The sequence below is a fragment of the Belonocnema kinseyi genome, chromosome 4 (assembly GCF_010883055.1).
Source record: "Belonocnema kinseyi isolate 2016_QV_RU_SX_M_011 chromosome 4, B_treatae_v1, whole genome shotgun sequence".
NCBI classification, from domain to species: domain Eukaryota; kingdom Metazoa; phylum Arthropoda; class Insecta; order Hymenoptera; family Cynipidae; genus Belonocnema; species Belonocnema kinseyi.
In genome coordinates this window covers 37,305,841-37,326,340 of record NC_046660.1, presented here as the reverse complement: position 1 = coordinate 37,326,340, position 20,500 = coordinate 37,305,841, and the positions used below count along the sequence as shown (strand labels likewise).

General features: G+C 26.1%; 2 protein-coding genes across 3 annotated transcripts in view; one reads left to right on the top strand and one right to left on the bottom strand.

Moving 5' to 3' along the window:
- Positions 1-4,865: 4,865 nt before the first annotated feature.
- On the bottom strand, positions 4,866-10,911 carry LOC117171870 (39S ribosomal protein L39, mitochondrial). The gene is made up of 2 exons (XM_033359507.1): positions 10,681-10,911; positions 4,866-6,652 (listed from the first exon to the last, which is right to left on the bottom strand). The coding sequence occupies exons 1-2, from the start codon at positions 10,689-10,691 to the stop codon at positions 5,653-5,655; spliced, it is 1,011 nt and encodes a 336-aa protein (XP_033215398.1). The 5' UTR covers positions 10,692-10,911; the 3' UTR covers positions 4,866-5,652.
- A 313-nt stretch (positions 10,912-11,224) lies between these two features.
- LOC117171966 (DNA-directed RNA polymerase III subunit RPC10) overlaps positions 11,225-20,500 on the top strand; it is a 10,753-nt gene continuing 1,477 nt past the window's right edge. The window contains exons 1-2 of one of the 2 annotated variants that reach the window (XM_033359660.1): positions 11,225-11,411; positions 15,376-15,744. In XM_033359660.1, the coding sequence (XP_033215551.1) occupies positions 15,419-15,742 (324 nt within the window). In that variant the 5' untranslated portion in view covers positions 11,225-11,411; positions 15,376-15,418 and the 3' untranslated portion in view covers positions 15,743-15,744. Of the gene's footprint in view, positions 11,412-15,359; positions 15,745-20,500 lie in introns of both variants that reach the window. The other variant, XM_033359661.1, reaches the window with a different exon arrangement.

Below are 20,500 nucleotides of genomic sequence, written 5' to 3'. Positions count from 1 at the left end.
ACTTCCAAGCATTTTAAAAGTTTTTAACAAATTTTTAAAATACCCGAAAATCTTTCAATCCTTCGGAAAGACTTGAGAAATTATTAAAATATATTAAAAATTGCTTGGAAAATTGTTAATTCCCTAAAAAACTTATAATCCATTATAATCTTTTGAAATACTTCCAAGCATTTCAAAAGTTTTTAACAAATTGTTAAAATACCCGAAAATCTTTCAATCCTTCGGAAAGACTTGAGAAATTATTAAAATATATTAAAAATTCCTTGGAAAACTTTTAATTCCATAAAAAACTGATAATCCTTTATAATCTTTTGAAATACTTCTAAGCATTTTAAAAGTTTTTAACAAATTGTTAAAATACCTTAAAATCTTTCAATCCTTCGGAAAATCCTTGAGAATTTATTAAAATATATTAAAAATTCCTTGGAAAACTTTTAATTCCATAAAAAATTATAATCCTTTATAATCTTTTGAAATACTTCTAAGCATTTTAAAAGTTCTTAACAAATTGGTAAAATACCTTAAAATCTTTCAATCCTTCGGAAAGCCTTGAGAAATTATTAAAATATATTAAAAATTCCTTGGAAAATTGTTAATTCCCTAAAAAACTTATAATCCTTTATAATCTTTTGAAATACTTCCAAGCATTTCAAAAGTTTTTAACAAATTGTTAAAATACCTTAAAATCTTTCAATCCTTCGGAAAATCCTTGAGAATTATTAAAATATAATAAAAATTCCTTGGAAAATTGTTAATTCCCTAAAAAATTTATAATCCTTTATAATCTTTTGAAATACTTCTAAGCATTTTAAAAGTTCTTAACAAATTGGTAAAATACCTTAAAATCTTTCAATCCTTCGGAAAGCCTTGAGAAATTATTAAAATATATTAAAAATTCCTTGGAAAAATGTTAATTCCCTAAAAAACTTATAATCCTTTATAATCTTTTGAAATACTTTCAAGTATTTTTAAATTTGTTGACAAATTTTTAAAATTCAGATAAAATCGTAACTTTCTGCCATTATTGAAATTGAATATTATTAACAATAATAATAATACATTATTTAAACAATTGTTTTTGTTATCAATAATTGAGTATCAACTAAATTTACTTGAAAATTGGAAAAAAAGTGGAAAAGTTTTGAAAAAACCGCAACTTTCCATCTCTATTCTAAGAGAAAAATTCTGAAAACAATGATAAATTGTTTAAACAATTTTTGTAAGCATCTTATTATGAGTATAAAGTAGTATTTAATATATTCGCAACAATGTGCATTTAAAAAAACCTAAACAAATACTAATTAGCACCCAAAAATCTCAAAGCTCATTTTTTCAGTTATGGAGTATTTTCATGACCCTATAAAACAGACTTATGGTGGTGACATATTGAGAATAATACTTTATCCGTATTCTATAGTTCATTGTGAATTGTGAATTGACTTTCATTGACTTTCTATACTTCCAGCTAAGTCTTTTTCTGTATTTTTTCTTGAGATAAAAATACACAAAACCGAAATAGCCAATTTTTCGCTTTATTTGTTTATGTATTGTTTCTCAGTTACAAAAATTAAAAATCATAAAACATCAAAGAACAACTTTGCCACTGGAAGTTGTCTGTCTGCGAAACTTCCCTGCATACTTTTGTCAGTCAAAGTCTGAGGAAACGATTCCTGACAGTCATGATTTGCAATAATTTTTATGTTCCAAATATGAAAAGGAAATCTACTTTCAAAACATAAATGGCATCAGAAGGAGTGTTTCTATTTGGAGAAAAAAACGAGATCATTTCGTCGAAAATAAGCGGAGTTTTCGCATGTTTAGTTTAAAACTTCATTGAATTTGGTACAAAGAAAATTTCCGGTTTTTAATTTTAAGTAAAAAAACTATCAATTTAATGAAAAAAGTTTCTTCATGAAAGTTGTGCGGCTCGTCGAACCGCATATAGTTATATTTTTTACACTCAATTTTAAATGTTTGTAAGACTTTTTCTAGTAATTTTACAATTTCCAAGTATTTGAATCATTTTAGAGAATTTAATAAAATTTTCATGGACTTTTACCAAATTTCGGAACAAATAGAAAGATTTTATAGGATTTTTACTATTTTAAGGTATGGTAAAAGATTTCAAGGGGTTTAAAAAATATTTTAATGATTTAAAGGATTTTAAAAGCTCTCAGGGTATTTTGACCAATTTTCCAGAGTGGTAGGGATTATCAGATTTCATATAATTTTAAATAATTTTATAATAATGTAATTGAATTGAGGAATTTCATAGAATTCCAACGATTTAAAAGTATTTCAAGGTATTTCCAATGACTTTATCGAATTTTAAATATTTGAGGATATTTTTGATTATTTTCTTTAGGAATTTACAAGAGCTTTAAAAAGTTTCAAGGAATTAAACGATAAGAAATCATTTAAGGTTTTTTTATCGGGTTCCAAAAAATATTCCAAAGGCATTTTAAAGATTCCAGGGTATTTTTTAAAACTTCCATGGAATATGAAAGAGCTTTAAAAAGTTTCAAGGGATTACAAATGTCCAAAGGATTTGAAATATTTAAATCTTTTTTTAAAGATTACAAGGTATTTTGAAGATATTAAAATTTTTTTGGGAAATTTCTGAAGATTTAAATTAGTTTATGGAATTTAAAAAAATGTTCATTGGTTTTTAGATATTTTCCTAGAATTTCAGGAAAAAAATGGTTCGATTTTATAGGACCTATAACACTTGAGGATATTTTAAAAGATTCCAAGATACTTTATAAGATTTCCGAGGATTTTAAACATTTCAAGGGTTTTTTAAAAGTTCTTACGGTATTTTAATAAATTTTCCAGGATTTCAAAAATATCAGAGGTCATTTAATTTTAGAATATTTTAATGGATTTCAAATAATTTTTTCACAAGAATTGAGGGATTTCGTAAAATTTCAAAGATTTTCAAATGTTTCAAGCTACTACCAAAGATTTAAAAGATTTAAGGGTATTTTTAAAAATCCAATGAATTTTTAATAGATTAAAGGATTTTAAATATTTTCGCGTATTTTAAAAGATTCCGAAGAATTTTCAGTAGATTTCAATAAATTGAAGATTTCAAAGGATTTCAGGGTATTTTAAAAATCTTTAAAAGGCTTGGAAGTATTTCAAAACATTATAAAGGATTATAAGTTTTTTAGGGAATTAAAAAGTTTCCAACGAATTTTTAATATAGTTTAATAATTTTTCAAGGGTTTTCGAAGGATTGTAAGGATTTTAAGGTATTTTAAAAATTTGTCAAAAACTTTTTAAAGGCTTGGAAGTATTTCAAAAGATTATAAAGGATTATAAGTTTTCTAGGGAATCAAAAAGTTTCCAAGGAATTTTTAATATAATTTAATAATTTTTCACGGCTTTCCGAAGGATTGTTAATATTTTAGGGTATTTTTAAAAAATTGTCAAAAACTTTAAAAGACTGAAACATTTCAAAAGATTATAAAGGATTATAAGTTGTTCAGGGAATTAAAAAGTTTCCAAAGAATTTTTAATAATTTTTCAAGGGGCTTCAAAGGATTTTAAGGTATTTTAAAAAATTGTCAAAAATTTTAAAAGACTCTGAAACATTTCAAAAGATTATAAAGGATTATAAGTTGTTTTAGGGAATTAATAAGTTTCCGAGGAATTTTTAATATAATTTAATAATTTTTCAAGGCTTTCCGAAGGATTGTTAATGTTTTAGGGTATTTTTAAAAATTTGTCAAAAACTTTAAGACTCTGAAACATTTCAAAAGATTATAAAGGATTATAAGTTCTTTTAGGGAATTACAAATTTTACAAGGAATTTTTAAAATATTTTAATAATTTTTTAAGGCTTTACGAGGGATTGTAAAATTTTAGGGTATTTTAACAATTTGTTAAAAACTTTTAAAATGCTTGGAAGTATGTCAAAAGATTCTAAGGGTTATACGTTTTTTCGGGAATAAAAAATTTTCCAAGGAATTTTTAATATATTTTAATCAATTCTCAAGGCTTTCCCAAGGATTGAAAGATTTAAGGTTATTTTAACAATTTGTTAAAAACTTTTAAAATGCTTGGAAGTATTTCAAAAGATTATAAAGGATTAAAAATTTTCCAAGGAACTTTTAATAGATTTTAATAATTTTTTTAAACTTTCCGAAGGATTGTAAGAATTCGAGGGTATTTTTTAAAATTTGTCAAAAGTTTGGAAGTATTTCAAAAGATTATAAAGGATTATAAGTTTTTTAGGAAATTAAAAAATGTCCAAAGAATTGCATTGCGTGGTGATAGTGATTCTTAAATGATAGACGTTGATTGCTATACATTCTCGTATAGTCTATATTTTTATTTTTAAATTATTAGTCGATGTTAAAGAGTGCTTGTACTTCCTGATTATTTACGGGAGAATAAAGCTTTTCGTGATTGCTTTTAATGATCAAAAGTTCAAGTGCAAACTGAAAAATCCAAATTCGAGTAAATAGGGGTATTACCGGCACCTTAAAAAAATATTTTTAGGAAAAGGAGAATATTAATTTATGTGCTTATTGTTTAGTAACAAAGATGAATTCATTTGATAGGGCAGATTTTTTCCCTTTTTAGATAGTATCCAGTAATATAATTATTCTTTGTCACACTACTGGTATATTTATTTTTAAATAATTTATTCAAATTCAGTGAACGACACCATTTTTTCAGTGAGAGACACCGGTGTTGATTTTGAATTTAAAAGAAATTAGAAAGTTAGTTGTAAAAAATATTATGCAATTTAGTTGCTTTAGATAATAAGTAATATCATTTTGTATAATTACGGATGTTTTTAAAAGAAAAGACGAAGTTTTTGGCGAAAATACCTTCTTTATTGTGCAGTTCTGTTCATTTCATCAATTCACGAATTTGTCAAAAGGATTCCGGGATGTCGGTGATTGATTTTTGAGGTTCGGAAATCCAAATCAATGAAAAAGATATTGAACATGAAAGACTCTTAGGAGGCAATGTCCTAGGAATGAAGAAGCCAACTAGAAATCATAGAAACATGCACATCAATGAAAAATGAGTATAATTTACTTAATACTTCCTTTTGTTGGGTGTCGATCACTGAGATATTTCACTTGTTTTGAAGGTAAGATAAAAATATTTTAAATATATTCAATCTACTCAAATTTGAGACTAATATTTATTTTATTATATTTCAAAACATAATCATCTGACCTCTGAAAGTCCCACAAAATAAGAAATACCTTTTTTTCTTTCAGAAGACTTTCAAATTAACATTACTAGTTTGTATAGTGTCAACATGTCCTGTAGGTGACAACAAAAATGTTATTTAATGAATATAAATCGAGTATTTTTGTACTGAATAAATATTGAAATATAAATTACATGTATAATAGAATTAATTTACAAGTATCTATTTTATATCTCTGAAATTTTAATAAAAGCATTTTCATTGCAGTGTCGTTCACTAGAAGGGTGTCGAAAATACCCATGTTTACCCTAAAACAAATGAGCCCTTGAAAGACTGAACTCGGCATCTCTAAATCTCGGAGCCTGGGACTTTGAAAAATGTCGTAGAGACGCTGTATCCAAGGTCATCGCTAATAAACACTCCATGGTCGACTGTACTCGAGTTTTATTTACACAATGTTACTTAAAGAAACTTAATTATTGCGAGACGTGAGCCTTTAACTCATCTCCAGAATCCTCATCTCCTAGCGACTGAGGTAACCACATAATCCGGTTCAGCTTCTTGGCTCGTTCCTCCAGAAGTCCATACGCAAAGTGATTCATTAGAATACCCCTGGGTATCGCGACACCTTGAAATCGATAAAGACGATCGCTATCCTCGGACTCCAATTTGTGAATCGCGGTTACGGTGCACCGGCCAATTATGCCAGTATTGCCCACCATCGGACCTTTGCTAATATCTATGTGATCGCCTATCCGATAAAGAACAACCGAGCTGCCATTCTTGCTCGCAATGTCCGGTATTTGCTTCGATTTGAACGGATTTTCCTTGAAAATGTCCAAAGCCACGCTCAGCGGAACTTGTAATCGCTCGCAAAGCAATTGTTTTTGAACGACTTTGACAAAAAGAGCAGATATGGCCTGCAATTCAGAGCGCGTCGGCTTCCAATTTGGAAGATCTATGTGAACGTCGTAGGTGAAACTACCGGATCTGATGACCGGATACACGAAGCTGTGCAGGTGAACTTGGATGTTGTCTTTGAAGGCGGATTCCGCCACACAACCAAGAATGAGCGAGCAAGTTCGCCAGAAAGCGTTGTTTACTGCGGGCGTCTCGGGAGTATTCATGGATAAAATTTTTAACTCACAGTCGTTGACCAAAGGTCTGTTCACATCCCAGGGCTTACCATCGACCATGGCTAAAGCTGCAACTGAAGATACACCTTCCGATATGTGTTTGGTGCAATCGTGTGGTGTTGAGAGGTTTTTGTTCATCACCAGTGTGGCTTCGGTTTGGGGAGATAAGTATTTTACTTCTATCTTCTCGATTCTACCAACATTTGCTCTCTGCCTCTTCTTCTCTTCATCGAATATCTCGTTTCTTCGCTTTATCACTTCGGATTTTGACATTGAGCCGATGCATCTTGAGTACACTTGTGACTGTGGTCGCAAAGTTGCGAGACACAAGGTTTTGCACCTGGAAATAAAGTTCCTAAATGAAAACATGAGAATAACAACTGGATAATAGAGTGGTTCTTATTTACTCTTGCTGGATTTTCTTTCTTAAATTTCTTTGGTCTCACCCGCCTATTTTATTTGAATGACCAAAAAAATTATCCCCACTAAATTTGAGCGAAGTAGGTTAATATTAACCCTCTCAGCCTAAACTTCAGTATCTCTGGTTCATATTAACGAATCGGGATTTTTCATTTCTCAAACTATAGCTGAAAGTCTCACAAAATGAATACTATATTATAGAATTGATCAGATGCATTCAACATATTACTATCAATATTTTCATAAAACTGAAACAAGTATATAGCGAACCGAAAATATCGTCCGGGTTAAATAGACCCCGTATAGGCTGAGAGGGTTAACATGTAGCCCAAAGCACTCAAAGTTTATCACGAAATTAAGATGAGGAAAAGTACCGTAAAATTTCAAATGCAGTTAATTTTTTTATATTTCATCGGAATCCTTTGGCTCTGAACAATTGTGATCTTCAGACTATGTTGAAAAAATATATCTACACAAATTTGTTGTTGGAAAATTACAAAATGGCGAATCCTAAATTTTAACAAAAATTACAATTTCTGTAATCAGTAACAAAATCTCGGGAATTATTACAAAAGGCAGATTTATTTATTAGAAAGCACGTGATTACAATTAAATTCAGAAGTTTAAAAAAAAATCAAGATGGCCGTCCAAGTTTTTTTCAAACTTATTATTTGTTCACGGTAAAAACTTTTCAGGAGTCAATTAAAATGTTACATTATTTTTCTACAAAAAAAACAACATATTTCGTAATGTATGAGTCAAAATTTAAAATTCAAAATGGCGCCTTATGAAATACTCAACAACTCGTATTTTTGTATGCTTTTCGTCCAAAGATCTTCAATTTTTAAGAAAAATCAATTGTTTTGTTACAAAATGTATGGTTGGAGGTAGATCTCGAAACTTTCACTAAAGTACATATGGCGCCTCATTACTATTTTCAAAAGTTACATAATTTTGACACATTTGAATAAAATATGAAATACATTTTCGGAAAATATTGAGTGATTCTCAAAACTACTTGCTCAAAAAATCCATAAAGCTGTATCCTGGGAATTTTTTTCTTGATGAAATTTGAAAACTTTTCACCAAATAGTCAGAAATGTTAATTTTTTTGGTTATTTTTTAGATAATCAAGGCCAAATGTAACAAATTTTTTTTAAGATTCACAACAAATTATAACGAATAAAATACTTTCATATTTTTTGTTTTTTCGAGCTTAAAATTCAAAGTTTTTAACATTAATTTGAGCCCCTTTCAGAGATAAAAATTGTGTAAATAGTGCCACAAATCAAGAAAAAAATATTTTCAAAATTTTCATTCTTTTGGGATAAAAAGTCTACTATTGAAAATTCAACTGTTTCGTTGAAAATTCGTGTTTTTAGCTTGAAAATTCGACAATTTTATAGATTTTTTTTCTGCCTTTGATACAAAAAATGTCTGCCTGCTGATCATTCATCTTTTTGGTTTAAAAAATAATCTCTTTCTGTATAAAATTCACCTTTTTTGTTAGAATGCAAATAGGTCGTTAAAAATTAATCTGTTTCAATTTAAAATGAACATTTTGTTGAATATTCACCATTTTTAAAGAAAATAAAAAAATTTCGCAGCAAATTTCCCTATTTTGTGTGAAATTTATGTATTTTGTTAAAAATTCTTCTTTTTTTTGGTAGAATATCAATTTTTTAGTAAAAAATGCAACTATTGGTAGGAAATTAATCTGTTTTGGTTAAGGATTTAAGTATTTTGTTGAATATTAATTTTTGTCGGTTAAACCAAACTGTTTTTTTTTTGTTAAAATATCAACTATTACATTTTTGGTTCAAAATTCAACTTCTTGGTTAAAATTTAAACTGCTTTCTTAAAAGTCAATTTTTTTAGTTCAAGTTTTACGATTTTAATAAAAAAAAATTTGTTGAAAATGCAATAAATTCATTAAAAATTAACTTTTTTGTTAAAAATTAAGTTTTTATTGAAAATTCACATTCTTCGGGTTAAAACTGAACTGTTTTGTAGAAAACCCGTCTTTGTGGTTCAAAAATTCAATTACTATTTGGTACAAAATTAAACTGTTTTGCAGAAAATTCGTTTTTTTACAATTAAACCTTAAAAATAAAAAGTTAATTACTCAATTTAAAAAATATAATTTCAAATACTCTACTGATATATTTGAGTTACAAAATTCAACTATTATTAAAAAAATTTAGAAACAAGAAAAATGTGAATAAAAAAATCAGCGCATAATTCCGTTTTCCTTTTTTTTTCCTAAATCACCTATACAGGAAGATATTAAAATTATCCACAAATATATATTTTTCCATAGAAATTTGAACGGAGAATTTCATTTACACAATGGGATGAAAAAATTCAACAATTTTTGGAAAAGGAGCAATAGGGGAATTTTCCAAAGAAGGGAAAATGCAGAGGAATAGAGAATAAATTTTTTTTTTTTTTTATATTTCAAGTATTATTTATCGATACTCTTGTTTTTGAGAGATTAAAAATGTTTCCACAGATTTGAAGGAATTTCGAAACATTTCAAGCCATTTTAGAGGATTTTTACGTTTTTTAAAGATATCAAGGAATTTAAAGTATTTCGTAAGATTTCCAAAAATTTCCAAGGGAAACTTGAATTAAAAAGTTTAAGATCTAAAGTATTTGATTAAATTTACCAACGATTTCAAAAATTTTCTAGTGATTTTCGCATTTTTTCTAGAGAACTTTAATAAGGTTCAATTTAATTTATATTCAATGGATTTTAAGTGATTTCCACGAATTTCAACAATTCAAGGAGAGAAGATTAAGCGAGATTGAAATTTATGGGACCTCTTATTATTTTAAACATTTTTTAGGATTGTTTCCATATGGACTTTAATTAATTTTTTAAGTATTTTTTAAGATATCCAGGGAATTCACAAATTTTTTCTGTGTAAAGTTTTAAGTGTTATTTATTCCAATGCTAGTTATCCTAATACTTTTTTCCATATAAGGATTTTCTTTAATGAATTTCCTATAATCCAGGGACCAAAAATTCGATTGAGGGACCCCTCGTTTATAGATAAAAACTTATACATCTAAAATCCGTATTTTTCGTGGAAAATTCATAATTTTAGTAGAAAATTCATGTCTAAAGTTGAAAATTTGTGTTTTCTTTTTTAATAAATTTTCTTAATGAAAATTAACTTGTCCCTTTTTGGTAAAAAATGTATCTTTTTTAGTCAAGAATTCGACTATTACACTATTCATTGTATTTTAACCTGGCTCGAATTATTCACAAAAATGTTTTTAAATCTGATTCCGAATCGTCTTATGAAATCAATTATTGTTCACTAGTTAATTCTGAATGCACAGTTCACTTTTAAAAATCATAATTTATATTTATTTTACATCAACTAAAATGGTTTTAAAAGCATTTATAAATTCTTTAAATGAAAAATGTTGGCTTAAAAATTAAAATCTAAAAGGGAAATTTCCAAGTGAAAGATTTTCGAATTACGCATTGTAAACTGAATGATATCATAATTGAAATAGACAAAAATTTAACTGATCCCGGTTTCTTCCGGTCTCATAAAATTCTCGGTCGAGTGGCCACACTGAACATTCTATAAATTGGGGTTATGAGAATTCGAGAATAAGAAGTAATATTTAAAAAATAAAATCAATAACGCAGACTGGTTTCATGCAGTTCCTTTTACTTTTTTGTGTAATGAGTGAAAATAAAATTTGATATTGGATTAGTTATTAGAATTAACAGCTGACTGAGTTTATTATTAAAACCTCCATTGTTTCTTAACAATTAAAGCACAGGTAAGCACAATTCTCTGCAATACACGTATAGAATTGCACTGAATTTTAAACAACTCATTAATGTATCTCCAAAATTATCTTTTTGCATTGTACAATATAATTTTAAAGTCACTATTGTAGAAATATTGGCATAAATTTCCTTACCCCTGAAACATTGTGCCCGGTCTTTGAGGTTAAGTAAGTTTGAAATCGTTTTTTCGTTTTTTATCGAACATTCACCATCACGAGTCTGTGCTCACGAAATGTTACATTTGTTGACACGCTCGACTCCAATAATAATATTCTTAAACTTTACGCGTAACTTTTGCATATCACAACTTACTACATAACTCGTAAAAAACATGCAACTACAAAATATTGAGTATAACAAAACGGAAGTTGGATGCAACAAAAATTCGAGTTCGAGAGTGAAAACATCTGAATTCTACTTCCGGTTATGGAGCCAATAGGAGCGCTGACAAAATACTGGGAAAATTTGAATTTTTGGAATATAGGATTTGAGCAATTTTAGATATTTTCTAAGCCTTTAAATGAAATAGAGACAATCGAACAATGTAAAATACATTTGAAAACGAATAAAAGTTTAAAATAATGTTTAAAGTAATTAGGTTTTGTTTCATGAATGTCTATAATGTATGAAGCGCGAAGCTAGATGAATTTCATCATAACATAACCTATAAAAACATGTGATACGCGTGCTGACAACGTCAACATAGTTGCAATGTCGATTTTCAATTTCAACTGCAATACCGTGTCGTAAATTTATTTATTAAATATACCTCGAGTTTATTAGTGAAATGTAAATATTTCGCTATAGTGAAATGTCCTGCAACATGTGTAAAACTGCATTTACAAATTAAAGATACACTTTTTTGGTAAGTTGGATTTTTACGCACTTTTTAACGCAATTACTTAATTAATCCGTTGTAATTAGATAAAAAGAGAAAACATATGCCCAATGTTTGGACCCTAAAAGAAATTGAGATATAAGTGATCCCTGTTTTCCTGGATTTTATTTGCAAACGTTTTTTTTTTCACTAAAGTAAAAGTCGGGGAATTTTTTTAAGGAACACTTATTTAAGTAACTGTTTATGATAATCCGAGACTAACACTCAGTCACTTTTAGCTACTTTTTTTCTCAAATCACTTTTCAGTCAATTGAAAAAATATATATTATACTAATCACTTTTCTTTCAACAAATTAACCTTGAAATTAACCCATGGGTTAACCACCACTGAATTTAGGACAGTAATTCTGAAGTTTCTTGAATTCTTTTTAAATCTTTTAGGGTTATTCAAAAACTTCTTTGAAGATATAAAAGGTTTGAAGGGATTGCAAAAGACTTTTAAAAATTTGAAATATTGTAGGGTATTTAAAAAAATTCCAAGGAATTTTTGATAGATTTAAATATCACTGATTAATAATATTCAAAAAAATAATTTGAATGGATTTCAAAGGATTTGAAGGATTTTAGAATATTATTAAGACGTTCAAGAAATTTGAAAGAGATTAAAAAAGTTTAAAGGTTTTCTAAGGATATTTGGAATATTTTAGGACACTTTAAAATATTCCAAGGAATTTTTAACAGATTTTAATCTTTAGAAGGTCTTACAAAGGTTAAAAAAATTTTAGGGTATTTTTAAAATTTCCAACGAACTGCAAAGAGTTTTAAAAAATTTCAAGGGATTTTAAATGACTTAAAAAAATTTGAAATATTATACGGTATTAAAAAAAATTTCAAGGAAGTTTTGATAGATTTAAATCACTAATTACTTATTTATATTCAAATAAATCAATTATTTGAAGGGATTTCAAAGGATTTTAGAGTATTTTTAAATCATCCAAGGAATTTAGCAAGGATTTTTAATATTTTAGCCAAGTTTAAAAGATTTCAAGAAATTTTCAATAGATTTCAGTCACTAATTACTTACTAATATTTAGATAAATAAATAATTTATAGGAATTCCAAAGTATTTAAAATATCTTAGGGTATTTTAAAAGTTTCCAAGAATTTTTTAGTATATTTCAATCATTTGAAATTTTTTAAAAAGGTTTGAAAGGTTTTAGGATATTTTGAAAACTTCCAAGGAATTTGTATGAGTTTTAACGAGTTTAAAAGGATTTCGAAAGATTATAAAAGATTATAAATATGTTAAGGTATTTAAAAAGCTTCCATGAAATTTTAAAAAGATTATACAAGATTCGAAATATTGTAGGTTATTTAAAAATATTACAAGCAATTTTTAACAGATTTTAATTATTTGAAGGAGTTGCAAAATATTTGAATGATTCAAGAAATTTTCAAAAAGTTTGAAAGGCTTTTGAAACATTATAAAGGATTTGAAAAAAATGTAGTCTTTTAAAAGATTCGAATTTCATGGGATTTTATAATCGTTTAATGGAGTTTAAAGAATTTATTTACAAAAACGAAAGAATGTCATAGGATTTCAAATATTTCAAGGTATAATCAAAGATTTTTAAGACTTTTTAAGGTTTAAGGGTATTTTTTAAAATTCCAAGGAATTGTCAAGAACTTTAAAAAATGTCAAGGGATTTCAAAATATTTTAAAGGTTTTGAAATATTTAGGGTATTTTAAAAGATTTCAAGAAATTTTCAATTTATTTCTGTAATTTAATGGAATTTCTAAGGATTTGAAATATTTTAGAGTATTTTAAATGATTCGAAGACTTTTTTTTAGTGATTTCAAAATTTTCAAGTATTTGAATGATTTCAGAGAATTTAATAACATTTTCATAGGCTTTTACAAAATTTCGGAAAAAATAGAAAGATTTTATAGCCCTGTACGATTTTAGGGTATGTTAAGAGATTTCAAGGGTTTTAAAAAAATATATGACAGGGATTATCAGATTTCATGTAATTTTATAATATTTTGATTGAATTGAGGGATTTCGTAGGATTCCAACGATTTAAAAATATTTCAAGGTTATTTTTTATAATTTCCTAGGAATTTACAAGAGCTTTAAAAAGTTTCAAGGATTCAAACGATTATGAATCATTTAGGGTTTTTTATGCGTTTCCAAAAGGTATTCCAAAGGCATTTAAAGATTCTAGTGTATTTTTAAAACTTCCAAGGAATTTTAAAGAGCTTCAAAAAGTTTCAAAGGATTTGAAATATTTAAATCTATTTTAAAAGATTACAAAGCATTTTGAAGATATTTCAAAGTTTTTAAGGAATTTCTGAGGATTTAAATGAGTTTATGGAGTAAAAAAAATGTTCATGGGGTTTTAAAGATTTTTCTAAAATACCAAAAATATGGGATGATTTTATAGGACTTAATAAGATTTCCGAGTATTTCAATCATTGTAAGGGGTTCTAAAAGGTCTTAAGGTACTTTAATAAATTTTCCAGAATTCCAAAAATATCAGAGGTCGTTTAATTTTATAATATTTTAATGGATTTCAAATAATTTTTTCACGTGAATTGATGGATTTTGTAAGATTAAAGCCGCAGGAGGTTCAACAAAAAAGAATTCACAATCACCAAATTACAGTTGTCAATTCTTTGAACTTTAATTTTATTAGGTCTGTGCCCAAATGTGGGGAAAATACAAAGACAAGAAGTGATGGATTTCATAAAATTAAAGCCGAAGGAGCTTTAAAAAAAAGAATTCACAATCACCAAATTACAGTTGTCAATTATTTGACCTTTAATTTTATTAGGTCTGTGCCCAAATGTGGGGAAAATACAAAGACAAGAAGTGATGGATTTCATAAAATTAAAGCCGAAGGAGCTTTAAAAAAAGAGAATTCACGATCACCAAATTACAGTTGTCGATGCTTTGACCTTTAATTTTAATAGGGCTAATTTTCGTCATTTGGGTTCTCATGTTATATCTGATTGCCATTATTATTATTCCACATATTTTCAAATATTCCAAGCTATTACCATAAATTTTAAATTCCGATGAATTTTCAGTAGATTTCAATAATTTGAATAGATTTCAGGGTACTTTAAAAATTGGTCAGAAACTTCAAAAGGTTTGGAAGTATTTCAAATGATTAAAAACAATTATAAGTTGCTTAGAGAATTAAAAAGTTCCCAAAGAATTTTAAATATTTTTTAATAATTGGTCAAGGGTTTCCGAAGGATTATAAAGATTTGAGGGTATTTGAAAAAATGTTGAGGAATTTGCAGATGCTTCAAAATGTTTCAAAGTATTTCGAGAGATTATAAAGGATTATAAATATCTCAAGATATTTAAAAAGTTTTCAAGGAATTTCGTATTTTTTTTAATGGAATTTTAAAGGATTAAAAATATTGTAGGATATTTTAAAAGAATAATTTCAGAAGATTTAAAAATATCCCAAAGGGTTTTATAAGATCTCCGGGGATTTAAATAATTTTATAGGATTTTAAAAGCTCTCAAGGTATTTTAATTAATTTTCCAGGATTTTAGGAAATATCTCGTTTCATAAAATTTCATGAGACTTTATAATATTTGAATGTCATGTTTCAAACCTTTGAAAACATTTTCAAAAATAGTTTTTGCAGCCATTTTTATTCAATTCAATTGATTTTTTTCAGATCACTTTAATTTTCATGCCTTTTTATAAATTAGTCTAATTTCCTCCATGCTCACTGCAGTTTCACTGAATTAATGGAATTTTCTTAAAGATTGGAGAACTCATTTGCATTTTTTTTAATTTAACTTGAACTGTTTTAAAGTCTTTAATGTTTAATATGCTTCATATTTTTGTTTCGCGTTTCCTTATTAATTTTATTTAAATGATAAACCCTCTATTTATAAAATTAGGATAATTTTTTTAGATTTTAAGGAAGTTAAACATATAAATCGATAGATTATTTTGGTTACAGATAGTTTACGGAAGTTTGTGATTTTAAGACAATTTCTTGAAATATGTTACTCTTCTGTCCTAACTGTTCAAACCGAATACGCATTGAAAGCTCTGAACGCCTTCGATTCTCCTGCAACTCCTGTCCCTACATATTCAACATCTCAAGGAAAATTAGCGACCGAGCCTACCCAAAACTGAAAGAAGTTGATGACGTTCTGGGAGGCAGTGCTGCCTGGGAAAACGTCGATTCTACCGCAGAACGCTGTCCAAAGTGTTCGCACGATCGTGCATATTTTATGCAAATTCAAACCCGATCTGCTGACGAACCAATGACAACATTCTACAAATGTTGCAACCCTCAATGTGGTCACAACTGGCGCGAATAAAGGTACAAATTACAAATTTTAAAGGGTATAAAATCTTTTTTTGGATATTTATATTCTATCCAGGGTGGTCGCAAAACTTCATTTTAAAAATTCCCTGATTTGTCCTTGTCCAATTTTTCATTTTCCCTGACAGAACAAAAGCACGGAATAAAACAATTTTAGATTATCATTTACAAATTTTTAATTTATTTGTTTCAACCAAAAAAACTTTCCTACCATAAAAGATGAATTCAATCTAAAAGGATGCATTTTCAACAAAATAGATGGATTTTTAACTAAAAAAGGTGACTTCAAAAATATAGTTCAATCTTTTACCAAATTGTTTAATTTTAGATTTGCACAGATGAATTTTTAACTAAATACTCGAATTTTCAAACAAAAAAGATTACATTTCAAGCAAGAACAGTTGCATTTTCAACAAAATAATTGAATTTTTAGAAGAGAGTTGAATTTTGAACAAACAAAAAAAATCGAATTTTCAACAAAATAGTTCAAAGTTGTTATTTTAATAAGAAAAAAGCTTACGTTTTTATCAAAAGAGATTTAACTTTAAAACTGAAAAGACGAATTTTCAACCAAGAAAATGATTTTGTTTACCAAAAAGAAGAGTTTTCAAACAAATAGTTATAGTTGATTTGTCAACTAAAAAAATACATTTTCAACCAAAAATGAAAACGTAAATTTTTATTTAAACAAATTAATTTTCAACCAAATAGTCCAATTTTCAGCCAAAGACATATATTTAACTAAAATCAGGAATTTCACAACCAAAAATACGAATTTTGCACAAATGAAGCATTTTTAGTCAAAAAGAAAAAAAATTGTATCCAAATTGTGGAACTTTTAAACCAAAATACGAATTTGCTGCACAAGAGTTGAATTTTACATCAGAAAACATTAATTTTAATACAAAAAATGCAGCAGTTAAATTTTCATTTTAAAAAAATGATTTGAAAAAAAAAATAATCAAACGAATTAAATCATAAATCTTCAATTGCAATAGTTAAGTTTTCAGCTAAAAACATAAATTTTCAAATTTAAAAAAAAAACGAATTTTCAACTACTATAATAAATTTTCAACAACAAAATATTGTTTAGAAAAGTTGTTTAACCTCCAAGCAGCCATATTTTCAACATAAAAAGATGATTTTTCTACAAAAAATGTAATAGTAAATATTGCAACGAAAAAAGGTTTAAATTGTGAATAAAAAACAGTTGAATTGAACCAAAACTGTCGAATTTTCATGAAAATATGTAATAGTTGATATTTCAACCACAAAAAAGATGAAATTTCTCTCAAAAGAGACGAATTTTCAACTATAAAAATTAATTTCCTACCAAAAAAGAAGAATTTGCAACAAAATAATAAATTTTCAAACGAATACCTTAAGTTTTAACTAAAAAAAGATAAATTTTCATTAAATAATGTAAAAGTTAAATTTTCAATAAAAACAATGTATTTTCAACAACAATAATAAATTTTCCTCCAAAGAGAGGAATTATTAGCTGAAATTAGGAATTTTCCACCAATTAAGATTTTTCAGTGCCGAAAGAAAAATTGTTATTCAAATTATGGAACCAAAAGACGAATTTTCAGTACGTCAGTTGAATTTTCAATCCGAAAATATGAATTTTAAAATAAGAAAGATTATTTTTCAACCATAAATTGAAAATTTACAATTATTTAGAAAAAAAACTAATTTTGAACAAAATAGTTAAATTTATAACTTTTCTAAACAAAGATGTTCATTTTTTACATAAGTAGTTGAATTTTTAATTAAACAATTTCAATTTTCAACAATTAAATGATGAATGTCCAAATTAAATACTTAAATTTTCAGTTAAAAACATTAATTTTTAATCAGAATAAAGGACATGAATTTCCAAAGAAAGATATGAATTTTCAACTAAAAAGATAAATTCTCAACAAAAAGTTACTTTTTAGTAAAGTTGTTCAACCTCTAAGGAGTTCAGTTTTCATGAAGTAAAGATACATTTTCAAGAAATTAGGCAATAGTATATATTTAAACCAAAAAGGATTTTAATTTTAAATAAAAAACAGTTCAATTCAACCAGAAAAGTCGAATTTTTAACAAAATAGTTGAATCCTCAACCAAATAAGATCAATTTTTAACCAGTTTCAATTTTTTCCAAAAAGACGAATTTTCAACTACAAAATTTAATTTTCTAAAAAAAAAGAATTTGCAACAAAATAGATATTCCAACAAATAAAGATAAATTTTCATTCAAAAGTGGAAAAGTTACATTTTCAGTAAAAGCAACAAATTTTCAAGAAAGTAGATCTAAAAGAGAGGAATTATTCACTTGTGGAAATTTCAAGTCAAAAGACGAATTTTTTGTACATCAGTTGAATTTTCAATTCGAAAATATAAATTTCAACATAAAAAAAGATAATTTTTCAACCAAAAATGGAAAATTTACATTTTTATCTGAAAAAAAAACGAATTTTGAACAAAATATTAAAATTTTTAACCAAAGCGATGAACTTTTAAGCAAAGAAGTTCAACTTTTACACAAGTAGTTGAATTTTCAGTTAAACAAGATTAATTTTTAATTAAATTATAAATTTTCAACTGGAATACTTCAATTAGAATTTAAAAGCATTAATTTTCAACAAGAAGCACGATTTTCAAAGAAAGTTATGAATTCACAACTAAAAAGATATTAGCGTTAAAAAAAGATTGTTTAATAAAGTTGTTCAACCTTCACGGATTTCAGTTTTCAACAAATAATGATGAATATTTAACAAATTAGGTAATAGTATATATTTAAACCAAAAAGGATTTTAATTTAAAATAAAAAACAGTTTAATTCATATTTTTTTCCAAAAAGACGAATTTTAAACTATAAAAATTAATTTTCAAACAAATGCCTAAATTTTCTACCATAAAAAGATGAAATTTCATTCAAAAAAGGAAAAGTTACATTTTCAGTAAAAACAACATATTTTCAATAAAGTAGAGCACAAAGAGAGGAATTATTCAATTGTGGAACTTTCAAGACAAAAGACGAATTTTTTGTACATCAGTTGAATTTTCAATCCGAAAATATAAATTTCTGCATAAAAAAGATCAATTTTAACCAAAAATTGAAAATTTACATTTTAATCTATAAAAAACAACAAATTTTGAACAAAAGATTTAAATTTTTAACCAAAGCGATGAATTTTTAAGCAAAGAAGTTCAACTTTTACACAAGTAGTTGAATTTTCAATTATACAAGATTAATTTTTAATTAAAATATGAATTTTCAAGTGGAATACTTCAATTTTAATGTAAAGGCATTAATTTTGAACAAGAAGCACGATTTTCAAAGAAAGATATGAATTTACAAGTAAAAAGATATTTCCTTAAAAAAATATTGTTTATTGAAGTTGTTCAATCTTCAAGGATTTCAGTTTTCAACAAATAATGATGAATTTTCAACAAATTAGGTAATAACATATATTTCACCCAAAAATGATTTTAATTTTAAATAAAAAACAGTTCAATTCAACCAAAAGGTCGAATTTGTGACAAAATAGTTGAATCCTCAACCAACGAAGATCAATTTTTAACCAGACAGTTGCATTGTTTCCAAAAAGACGAATTTTCAATTATAAAAATTAATTTTCTAAAAAAAAAGAATTTGCAAGAAAATGGATAAATTTCCCAACAAATAATCGAATTTTCAACTAAAAAAATATAAATTTTCATTCAAAAATGGAAAAGTTACATATTCAGCAAAAAGAACAAATATTCAACAAAGTACATAAAAAAGAGAGAGATTATTCAATTGTGGAACTTTTAAGCCAAAAGAAGAATTTCTTGTACATCAGTTGAATTTTTAATCCGAAAATATGAATTTTGAAATAAAAAAGATAATTTTTTAACCAAAAATTGAAAATTTAAATTTTCATTCAATGAATAATGATGAATTTGTAACAAATTACGTAATAATATATATTTCAACCAAAAAGGATTTTAATTTTAAATAAAAAATAGTTTAATTTAACAAAAAAGGTCGAATTTTTAACAAAATAGGTGAATCTTCAACCAAAGAAGATCGATTTTTAACCAGACATTTGCATTTTTTCCAAAAAGACGAATTTTTAACTATAAAAATTAATTAAAAAAAAAAAGAATTTGCAAGAAAATAGATAAATTTCTCAAGAAATAATCAAATTTTCAACTAAAAAAAAATATAAATTTTCATTCAAAAATGGAAAAGTTACATTTTCAGCAAAAAGAACAAATTTTCAACAAAGTATATAAAAAAGAGAGAGATTATTGAAATGTGGAACTTTTAAGCCAAAAGACGAATTTGTTGTACATCAGTTGAATTTTTAATCCGAAAATATGAATTTTGAAATAAAAAAGATAATTTTTTAACCAAAAATTGAAAATATAAATTTTCATTCAATGAATAATGCTGAGCTTGTAACCAATTACGTAATAATATATATTTCAACCAAAAAGGATTTTAATTTTAAATAAAAAATAGTTTAATTTAACAAAAAAGGTCAAATTTTTAACAAAATACTTGAATCCTCAACCAAAGAAGATCAATTTTTAACCACACAGTTGCAATTTTTCCAAACAGACGAATTTTCAACTATAAAAATTAATTTAAAAAAAAAAGAATTTGCAAGAAAATAGATAAATTTCTCAAGAAATAATCAAATTTTTAACTAAAAAAAAAATATAAATTTTCATTCAAAAATGGAAAAGTTACATTTTCAGCAAAAAGAACAAATTT